Here is an 11,611-nt window from a genome sequence, read left to right as displayed (position 1 = left end):
CAGTGGGGTGTGTGGTTGGGGGAACCTAATAATATGGGTGAATGTAGTAACCACAATGTTGCTCATGAAATCTTCATAAGATTGTGTATCAATGATAACTTAATAAAAAAGAAAAGAAACCCCCAAATACAGTGGCTTATCAAGATGAAAGGTTTCAATTTCTGTTTCTGTTTCACTTTCTCTCTGACAAGAGTCTGAGTAGGTGGTCCAGAGCAGGTGGGGTAGCTTGGTGCAGTAGAGGGACCAAGTGTTCAGTTTGCCCAGGACTGAGGAGGCTCCTGGTTTGTGGGACTCACAATGATAAAACAGGCAAACCACGGCAGGTTGGTGACTCTGGGTATTGGATGCCAAGTCCGTCGACCTTGTTGGTTTGCCGTGATCATGCAGATTCCACTGGAGGTGTAGGACACTGTTCCAGCATTGTTATTATGTCCATGTGTTGCCAGCAGGGAAGTGTCGCGTGCCCTGTCCTCGCCGGCAAGAACAGCATGCAACAACAGCAGGATTCTTCTGCAGAAAGCTTTATTCTTCAGCTCTTTGTGAAACAAATGAGTTGGGCAGGACCCAGAGGGGAAGGAGAGGCTTGCTTATATAGTTCTCATGCTCTGACCTGGTTGGTGCGGCTCCATATGCCTTATTAGCATAACCATTTGGTGGGTCTCATTGGTCCTTATGCCAAGGCGCAATTAGCATGTAGTTTAGTGGTGTGGGATGATTTGTCATTAGGAAGTTCGGGGCCTTCCGGCTGCCCTGCATTGGGCGCTATTTTCTGAGCGCGGCTGCCAACATCTCCCCCTTTTTTGTCTAACAGAAGCTCAAGGCGGAACTTGCCAGCAGAGGCGGAGACAGAGGCCTGACCTCCATCATACTTCCTGATGCCCCCTTTTTGGAGAGGGGTTCTGGGCATCTACCCCTATGCAGTCAGGCATGCCTCTCAGAGGGGTCCAAGACCTCTTGCAGTGCTTTGCCTCGCATCCTCTGGCTGGCGTTGGGACCACTTGGTACAAAGGGTTTGGACCCTTTTTCTCAACCCTCTTGCACCATGAGCTTCTTAAAGAAAGCTGTGATTAAGCATTGAGGTACTCGGGCCTGGTGCAGTGCCACATGGGCTCAGGGTGCAAGAGCTACCTCAAGCTAAAGCTGAGCTTCCTTCTTAAGCATGTTGAGCCACACTTGGGGAGAGGCGCCAACGTCTATCGCCATTAGGGCTTGAGCAAGGATCACCTTGTCCTGCTTATGTTGGTTGCGGAGTCTGCATAACAACCAGAGTAAGAGCATGAGACCTCCAAGCAGGAACACGCCCATCCCAGCCATGCCCGCCCACTCCTTGACGTGGGAGAGAGCTCTGAGGAACCAGGAAGAGAGTCCTTCCGCTACGGAGATATCTAGACGGGTGGAGTTGATGTGGATAATTTCTCGCCGCAGCTCTTCTAGTGTCCCATCGAAGTCTTGGGACCAGTTTCCTGAAAGATACTGGGACAGGTCTCGTGACAGATTAGCTGCCCGTGTAAAATTTTTATATTGAATGCTAGTGATGCAGAGGGCACGATATTTCCGCTCACATCCCAATTGGGCCATTTGCCAGAGCACCTCTATTTGTTCCTCCACGAGATCTATGCGTTGATTGAGGATCATTATTCCTCCTTTCAGTTTGCCATCAAGTGTGGACTGTTGGTCCAGGGCAGAAGCTACTGAGGCTGCAAGGTTATTGAGCTCTGTAGCCGATTTGATGGAGGTGTCTAAAGCTATACCAGCGGCGGTGGCTGCGACCGCGGTCGCGGAGATCAGGAGCACTATGGCGGCTGTAACACCGAAATCGCGCCTTTCTCGAAACAGAGTCATGGTGTTAGGGGCGTCTACGGGAACAGGGACCCAACGGGGGATGCGGACTACCAAAGCATTGGTAAAGTTACGCGCATCCCAACACTGAGACAGAAAGCAGGTTTCATTGGAGCAGGAGTCAAAGCTACTATTGGATAAGATAAACAGAAATGGGGGGTATACGCATACTGGAGAAGGTGGAAAAAGGGAATTAGGTGACTCTGGACCTGATTTTGCTGAACACGTGTAGTTCTCGTTGTTATGGGTCATGATCATGTTCCAGTGTGCGCGCATGTGGTTATTCTCGCACCAAAAGGTGATATTTTTTACACCAATTCCCCCACCCTGGAGGGCAGAAAAGGGGGAGAGGTCGGTACACGAGCCATTGACTCCACACAGCATCCATTTATGGAAGGGGTTCATGCTCAGCTGCTGACGAAACTCGCCTTCGAGCACCTTTACTGGCCACCAAGCCTCATTGGCTGGCCGTCCCTCCATATCTGGGGAGATGGTAAACTCCTGCCTCTCAGTTGCCCACGTTACTACAGTTGACTGACAGTCAGTCCAGGGCCACAGCTCTCCCTCATAGTCGTCCACACAATGGGAGGCATATTTGGGTTGACGAGGCCTGTCGGTGGAATTGTTCCTGGGAGAGTGTACAAATGTGCCATTGATCCAGAGAACCATCTGGTGGATAGTCATGTTCTTATAGGATGGGCTCCCTTCCTTATTAGGCCCTTCAAATTTAGCTGACATAACGGGGAGGCTACTGGCCTCTAGAATTATGTCACTGAACCATCCGTATTTCCTCCGTTTCAGGGAGATACAGCCAGCTAGATTCTGAGTGGTGAAGCATAATGACCCATTAGTTACGAAGGATCGGTTTTCTCCCAGGGGAGCTACTAGGGTGTCTTTAACTAGGTAGGGCAAGTTCATACTAGAGTTGGTGGTGAAAAAGCGGGGAAAAACGGCTGCATTGAAATGGACAGGCATAGGCTTAGGAAAGGCAGACAGGATTCCCCATCTCAATACTCCCTGAGTTGGGGTCTCCAGTGTCAGGAGCAGGGTCAGGAGGTACAGCGAAGTCATCTCCTTTGTTTAGGACTTTCCTCGTTAGGCGCTCCGGGATCCAGAAGGGATTTTCTTCACCCTGGGGGAAAACACACACAGCTCCCCTGGATCTGATTATGATTGGATCCGGGCCCTTCCATTGGTTAGATAACACGTCCTTCCATTTTACTAGTTCTTGTGGGTCTTTTGGCCACTGATTATGGCGATCTGCTGCTGTATGGCCTTGAGCATCCAGATTCAAAAAATTTATAGTGAAAAGTGCTAGGGCTATGGCAGTTTTTGGTGTGGGGGGTATATCTTCAATACCCCCTTTTTGTTTAAGTAAATAGGATTTGAGCGTGCGGTTCGCGCGTTCCACAATCCCTTGACCCTGTGGGTTGTAGGGAAGGCCAGTGATATGTTTTATCCCCATGTGATGACAAAATTGAGCAAATTTTGTAGAGGTATAGGCTGGGCCATTGTCTGTTTTCAGAATCTGCGGTAACCCCCATGCGCTCCAAGCTTCAAGGCAGTGCTGGATGACATGGGAAGCTTTCTCTCCTGACAATGGGGAGGCAAAGATGACTCCTGAACAAGTATCCACGGATACATGTACATATTTCAGTTTCCCAAAAGACGAAATATGCGTCACATCCATTTGCCAAACTTGTAAAGGCCTAATACCTCTGGGGTTGATCCCAACATGAGGTGTGGGAAGGAAGCTGCAGCAATGTTGGCAGCTAAGGACAATGTTCCTAGCTTCGGCCCTGGTTATGCTAAACTGCCTGCGCAGCGTTTCGGCAGTGACATGAAACTGTGTGTGGAATTTTGAAGCTGTGGTGACAGGGTCTAGCAGGGGAAAGGCTATGCTTCTGGTTGCGAGGTCTGCCAGGTGGTTGCCTTGGGTCATAGGCCCGGGAAGGCCTGAATGTGCTCTGATATGAGTTATATACAAAGGAGATTGCCTATGAAGTAGTGCTGATTGTATATGTTTGAACAAAGTGGCTACTGGGCTGGACGCTTTGATTAGCCCGGCCACTTCTAGAGATTTGACTGCATTAACTACATAACAGGAGTCAGACACAATATTTAAAGGTTCAGGAAAGATTTGTAGGACCTCTAAGACTATGCGACATTCCACTATTTGTGGAGTGTCAGGCGTGTAGCCTTTTGTCACAACTTTGCCATCATGGACATAGGCACCTGTGCCTGTCTTAGACCCGTCCGTGTAAACTGTTTTTCCATGAGGCAGCGGGGTTAGGCTAGTGACCCGAGGAAATACTAGGAGATGATTTTTGGCGAAGTTGATGAGGGGATGTTTAGGGAAATGATTATCAAAGGTTCCTGAGAAACTGTAAGCAAGTATGGCCCAATCATCGTTCATAGCACATAATATTTGTATCTGTTCTACGCTGTAAGGGGTTATAATTTTAGCTGGAGCCTCTCCGAAATGTGTCATGGAGGTTTTTACTCCTCTCAAAGCAAGTTTGGCCACGGCTGCCAGATAGTACTCTATTGTCCTAGCCTGAGAGGCTTGGGGATGGATCCAGATCAGTGGGCCGTGCTGCCATAAAACTGCTGTTGGCAGCTCCGGGGTGGGAAGCACACACAACTCAAAGGGTTCATTCGATTGCACTCTATTTAATTGTGCTGTCATCAAAGCCTGTTCTACTTTGCGAATGGCTTGTAATGCCTCAGGTGTGAGGGAGCGCGGTGACGTTAGTTGTGGGTCTCCTTCTAGGGTTTTAAATAGTGGAGTCAATTCAGTGGTGGGTATCTTTAAGTATGGGCGCAACCAATTAATATCCCCTAGGAGTTTTTGGAAGTCATTCAAATTTCGCAATTGATTATGTCTTATCTCAAGCTTTTGGGGGCAAATTACATCTGTGTAAATGGTTGCTCCTAGGAATTTGCTAACACTAGATTTTTGGACCTTCTCGCTTGCTATATTCAGTCTCCAATTTTCTAGGGATCTAGTGAGATCTATATATGCTTCTTCTATTTCCGCTGGTTGTGGGGAGAAAAGAAGGATGTCATCCATGTAATGGATGATCTTTAGCGTGGGATAGGTCTTACGAATTGGGTCTAGCGCTCGCTGAACGTACAGTTGACATATGGTGGGGCTATTTGCCATTCCTTGAGGGAGGACCTTCCACTGAAATCTGGCATCGGGTTATTCATGGTTAATAGCTGGCAAAGTAAAAGCAAATCTTTCCCTGTCCTTGGAGCTTAGAGGTATAGAAAAGAAACAATCTTTAATATCTATTATGAGCACTTTCCATTCTTTGGGTAAGGCAGAGAGGAGTGGCAGTCCCCGTTGTACGGGTCCAAGCATTCTCATTTGAGCATTTACTGCTCTCAGATCATGAAGCAACCTCCATGATCCTGACTTTTTCCTGATTACAAATATGGGTGTGTTCCATGGGGACACAGAGGGTTCTAGGTGTCCCACTTGGAGCTGCTCTTGCACTAAGCAATGAGCTGCTTCTAATTTTTCAGAGGATAGGGGCCACTGAGGAACCCATACGGCCTCCTCTGTGAGCCAAGGTATGGGCATGGCATCTTCAATGGCCCCTATGAAAAACCCAGGCCATGACGGTCATTCTTTACTTTGGGCAGGATGGGCTCTATGTGTCCCTGTTGGTGTTTCCCCAGCCCCTTGCCAGGGATGTATCCCATGTCCATCATCATGCCTTGGGCGGGGGTGGAGTATTCATTAATGAGTTTGAGGCCTAAGTCTCTCATGACATCCCTCCCCCATAAATTGACCGGTAGAGGGAGTACATAAGGGGTGACTGTACCCTCTTGTCCTTCAGGGGCTCACCATTTCAATGGTTTGGCACTAATTGAAGGGCTTGACTCATATCCTAAACCTTGTAATGAATGTGAGGATTGGGTCACAGGCCACTTGGAGGGCCACCAGGTTGCAGAGATAATACTTTTATCTGCTCCAGTGTCTAGGATTCCCTCAAAGCTCTTTCCCTCTATTTGAAGAGTTAATTTTGGTCTGTCTGCTAAATCTAATACTATGAAGGCTGAATCCCAGTCAGAGGAGCCGAAGCCCCTTTCTCCCCTCTCCGTGTTGGTAGCAGGATAATTGGCGTGGAGACTAGGTAAAACTAAGAGCTGGGCTATGCGGTCTCCCGGGGATATAGGATAGATTCCTCTGGGAGCCGAACACATGATTTTTACCTGTCCTTCATAATCTTGATCTATAACTCCGGGATGAACTACCAGGCCTTTCAATGCAGCAGAAGAGTGCCCTAGGAGTAACCCAATGGTATTTGGTGGTAGGGGGCCTTTAAAGTCTGAAGGGATAGGCTGAACTCCCATCTGTGGAGTCAACACTATTCTGGTGGTGGCACGGATGTCCAATCCCGCGGAACCTGAAGTGGCTCTCCTTGGGGGGCCTGGTTGTTCCCGAATGACACTTGCGTGCTGGTTGCCCCATATATTTGCGGGCCCTGGTGACGGGGGCCCCTCTGGGCGTTTTTTGGCAGTTCTAAGGGTTTCCCTTCTATATCTTTAATAGACCGGCACTCATTGGCCCAATGTCTGCCTTTCTTACACTTAGGGCACAACCCAGGGGTCTTTTGGGTTGTTTGTTCTGAAGCTGGGCTCCTACACTCTCTCTTTATATGTCCTAATTTCCCGCATTGAAAGCATTTGATACTTCTGTTAGTGATCCTGGCTTGTTTGTGGCTCTGTAATATGGCCGCGGCTAGGCCTGCATTGGTGAGTGGCCCTCCTATTTCTCTACAGGCTTTCAACCAGGCATGTATCCCTTTTTGTTTCCAGGGTGTTATCGCCTGTCTGCATTCCTTGGTACATTGTTCAAATACTAATTGCTCCACTAGGGGCATTGCTTGTTCCTGATCTCCAAATATTCTGCCTGCGGCCTCCATCATACGAGCGACAAAGTCAGAAAATGGCTCGCTCAGCCCCAGAATAATTTTTGTCAAATTGCCTGATACTTCTCCTTTGTTGGTGAGGGCTTTCCATTCCTTGGCGGCGCACGTGTTTATTTGTGCTTATACCTGTAAGGGGAAGGCGGTCTGGTTGGCTACCCACTGTCCTTGGCCTGTCAGCATATCATATGACCACGCAGGCTGTCCTTCGGCCGCATTTGCGCGTGCCTGGGTCATGCTGATATCATGCCACAATGCCTTCCATTCTATGTATTGCCCCATACTAGAAAGGCATGCCTTAGTTACATATTGCCAGTCTGCGGGTGTCATGGCTGTCTCTGTTAATCTCTCAACTTGTGCTATGGTATAGTTAGCACTGACTCCATAAGCCCGAACGGATTCTGCTAACTCCTTAACTTGTTTATGGCTCAGGGGCTGGTGAGAGCGTACGCCATTATCCTCAAATACAGGAAACATTTGTCTAATTGCCTGAAGAGTATCTGGGTGGCAAAAGGAGAGTGCGCCACTCACGTAAGGTGGCGGGGCAAAGGGCGTCGGGGGACACCCTGCTTTCATTTTTTCCTTGGTCCGCTTTTCAACTTTGCTGGTTCCCTTACTTCTACACTCTGCGGTTTTATTTTCTTCCCCTTCCTCTGCGGACGTTAATTCCTCCTCAGATTCCCTATTGGAGAGTTGGAGGTCCCTCAACTCTTTCCAGGGGTATTTACTATTTTCTCCGAGGCGATCGTCACTCGCTTCTCGGGGCTCTTTCGCTTTTGCCCTAGGCGGGCTTTCTCCCTCACTCTGAGGTTTCTTTACCTTCGTTTTTGTGGCCTTTTTTCGGCCGCGCGCGCTCTCTGTTTCCCGTTCCGTTTCTGACATGCTCTCTTGGATATCTGTCAATGCTCTCTGACCTTCTTTTATTACCTTTTCACATCTCTCATCTTGCAGACAAGCTCTAATCAGTTTCCAGAGGGGCCTGGTGCCTCCCCTCAGGCTACCCTCCTCCTCTTCTCTATCAAGATCTTTCCCCAGTTTGTCCCAGCTCGGGATTGAGAGGGACCCTTAACAAATGAACCAGGGGGCCACACGGTCTATCTCCTTCACAAAAGATCCTAAGACTTTGCTGGAGACTTTCAAGTTTCACTCTTTGAGAGCTGTCTGCAGCGCCGTGACTAATGACGGTGCATTCCCCATGGTGCCTCCTTATTTACAGAGAACCATCAACCATCATCCTAAAAGGCAGGGGCCTCTCGGAACTTACCCCTCCGGGCTTTCTTCTGACCTGCAGTTCTGAATCCTCTCCAGATGTCTGAAGGGTCCTCCCTGTGCCGGTGATGTTCTGGTTCCCGGGTTTCGGCACCACTTGTCGCGTGCCCTGTCCTCGCCGGCAAGAACAGCATGCAACAACAGCAGGATTCTTCTGCAGAAAGCTTTATTCTTCAGCTCTTTGTGAAACAAATGAGTTGGGCAGGACCCAGAGGGGAAGGAGAGGCTTGCTTATATAGTTCTCATGCTCTGACCTGGTTGGTGCGGCTCCATATGCCTTATTAGCATAACCATTTGGTGGGTCTCATTGGTCCTTATGCCAAGGCGCAATTAGCATGTAGTTTAGTGGTGTGGGATGATTTGTCATTAGGAAGTTCGGGGCCTTCCGGCTGCCCTGCATTGGGCGCTATTTTCTGAGCGCGGCTGCCAACAGGGAAGGGGCAGGATCATGCTTTTCCTTGTGAAGATTCAGCCCAGAAGCTGCACGTACCACTTCTGCTCATGACTTTATAGTCAGAATATAGTCACATGGTCACATCTAGTAGGACTCAGGGAAATGTTATTAGCTGGGTAGCCATATGCCAACTGAAGCTTCTATTATTTTGGATTAAGGGCAGAATAAATATAGGAGGGACATCTGGCAGGCTGCCATAGTACTGAAGAGACAATATTTCACAATGCCTGCATATCCCACAACCCCTGTGTCGGTGGCTCTTTCTGCATACATTGACATACTGGCACGTGACCCTCTACCTAGGCCTCAGCTAGGTGGACCAGGGCTGGATCTAGGGCCAAAGGGTAGTCAAATCATAGTGTTGTCAACAGACAATGACATGTCCTGACACAACAGTCTTACCCACTAGGATGTGACCCTTTTTCTAGAAAAATTGAACTCTGGTTACATTAAGTTAGTTGCAGAAACTGAAAGATATACAGACAGAAATTAGGCAGCAGAAATTGTGAGCCTGCAGAAGCCATGAGAGAGGGAAAAGACATTCAGGTCAGAAGTTGTTAGACATTGCAGAATGGCTGATCCAGAGGCAGAGAGGGGCTCAGGGGGGCATTAACCTGTCCTTGAGGAGGAAAATATAATCTTACTGAGGGAAGGGGGGTGGGACTCTGATGAATCTTCCAGTTCCACATCCCAGTTTCTAGAAGCCCAGGAGTAAGGCTGCCCCTACATTCCTTGTGACACCTTGGCTAGTTCCCAGGATGGGGAAGTTAAATGTGGTAGGCTGTGTTTGTGTGCATCTGTGTGGGTGGGGCACCATTAGAGCACATTCAGCTGGAAAACAAAAACCAGAAAAACCACACTAAACATGGGCCTGAGGAATACGGACACTCATCATTTCACAGGTCAAGAGGTGCAGAGGGAGAGCAGGGTGGATGGCTGGGGACTTGACTGCGGCTGCCGCCGCCGCAGTGCTGCGTGCCATGTGTCACTGCCATCCTCTGTCCCTGGTGCTGTCCTCAGGCTTGCCTCTCCCTGGTTGCAGGATGAGTAGCTAAACAATCCACACAAACAACAGTCTAAGGCGGGAAGAGAGACCCTTCACCTCAGTTCCTTGCTGTGACTGTGGACATTTCCACAGCTGCCCACAGACTTGTCTTCACATCTCACTGGCCAGACCTGTATCCCTAGCCCGGTCCTGAGTGGGACACTGGCAGGAGGAGGAGTTGCCACACAGGCTCTTCTGACTGAGACGCTGTGGCTGCTGAGGGGTTGGTCTTCCTTCACACACAAGGCTTTGCGTATCCGAACAGTCAGTTCTGTTGCTAAGGAGGATGAAGGGGTGACTTTGGGAAACAACCTCTGCCTGACACAGGAGGTTTGAGAGGCCAGCTGTTTCTTCTGGCTGGCCTCATGGGCCAGCTCATGCCTGTGACAGCACATGGAAGGCTTTCATGATACGGGTTAGAAACTTAATTTTGCTACATTCTGGACATTGATACACCAAAAGTCAATAAATTGTGCTATTAGTTTACTGATTTATAAGGCAGGATTCACAGGTGTCTCTTCAATGGCTGGAAAACTCATGTTTACCACCCAGTACACAGCAGTGAAAGAACCAAATTAGTATCCAGAAAGTTCTTGGTTCAGCATAACATCAAAGCAAAGGATGCTCGGTGGCTCTGTGCCCTCTGATGTCTGTGCCACACAGTTTCATGTTTCTTTTCCATTGGATGTGCCTGGAATACCCTGTTGTCCTTCTTGGCCTAAAAATGCCTGTTCAAACCAACTCAAATGTCATGTCTTCTGTGAAATCTTTCCTGACCCCCTCCCCAGTGGAACCAACTGCTCCCTCGTTAAGTTTCCGTATGTGGTAAACATTCCTTGTGGGTTACTTCTTCTGTCACTGTAGTATAGTTCTTAGTCATCTTTTTTGTTCAATGGATGGCATAATAGCTCTTCTGGAATCTATTAGTACCTAGAAGAGTGTTCTCAGACTTTGGTATGTATGAGAATAATCAGAGCAATACAAGATTTTGTTTTCAAAAATTATATTCCAGCTCTATCCCTTGAAAGTCTGCCTCAGTAGGTAGGGGATGGGGGCAGGAATCTGCATATTAACATGCACCTCAGTGACTTGGTAGCAAGGAGTCTAGGCCACATTTTGGGAAATCCTGGCCCAGTCCATGATCTTGCATATAGTTAGTGACAAAGAAATTGCTAAGCACCAGAAAGAAGGCCTCTTTCTCAAGTGCACTGAACGGGCAGTAACAAAATCTTCCTCTCTAGTTCCTTTCCCTGGAAATCAACAAAATCTCCAATTTCTGCCCAAGTCAATATGGTTCAATGGGAAGACCACCAGACAGGGAGCTGGGGCAGTAATGCTGAACCCAAGAAACTCTTCTAAAAGGTAGGGATGCTTGAACTGTGGCATAAGGGGAAAAGGTGTGAGTTTGGTAGACATGTGGGTAAAGACATTTCTCAAACTGGACTATAGCATGCACAGGCATGGGGAACTGAGAATACAGGAGTTCAGGGTGACGGGAGAGAATAGTGCACATGGGGAAGCAATGAGAAGTAAGCCTTGGAGTAGTCTCAGGCAGTAAAATCATTATTAATTCATAGCAACTTATAAAGAAGTAAAAACTACAATTTATTAAGCCTTCCTTCTCCATTAAGCACTATGATAAGCAATTTACATATATTATGTACAGCTCATTACTGTGTTTCTCACACTATTTGGTCTGAAGACCAAATATGCTCTTTAAAAAATCCTTATGCTCTTAAAATTATAGAGAATGCTGGAGAGCTTTTATTGATGTAGGTTATATCAACTGGCATTTATTACATTAAAAATTCAAACTGAGAAATTTAGAAAATATTAACTAATTTAAAATATCAGTAATAAACCCATTATATGTTAACATAAAAACACACTTTTAATGAGATACAACTATAGTCCCCAAAACAAGAGTTAGAGGGAAGAACACTGCTTTACATTTTGGCAAATAACATTAATGTCCTAGCTAAAATGAGCTGGAGTCTCCTATGTGTTCCTGCCTTAATCTGTTGTACTCACATGTGTCATGTAGCTTCTGCAAAATTCTATCTA

The 11,611-nt window shown here is 47.6% G+C and overlaps 1 protein-coding gene across 1 annotated transcript; it reads right to left on the bottom strand.

Annotated features, from left to right (window-relative positions):
* Nucleotides 1-470: 470 nt before the first annotated feature.
* Nucleotides 471-8,481, bottom strand: LOC140849892 (uncharacterized). Its single transcript, XM_073238684.1, has 2 exons — nt 8,044-8,481; nt 471-2,971 (listed from the first exon to the last, which is right to left on the bottom strand). Exon 2 carries the CDS (start codon nt 2,908-2,910, stop codon nt 1,135-1,137), a length of 1,776 nt encoding a protein of 591 aa, XP_073094785.1. The 5' UTR covers nt 2,911-2,971; nt 8,044-8,481; the 3' UTR covers nt 471-1,134.
* Between the last annotated feature and the right edge of the window lie 3,130 nt (nt 8,482-11,611).

The sequence above is a fragment of the Manis javanica genome, chromosome 6 (assembly GCF_040802235.1).
Source record: "Manis javanica isolate MJ-LG chromosome 6, MJ_LKY, whole genome shotgun sequence".
In the NCBI taxonomy this organism is placed as follows: domain Eukaryota; kingdom Metazoa; phylum Chordata; class Mammalia; order Pholidota; family Manidae; genus Manis; species Manis javanica.
The sequence above is the reverse complement of the archived record's forward strand: the minus strand, read 5'-3'. Positions and strand labels throughout refer to the sequence as shown.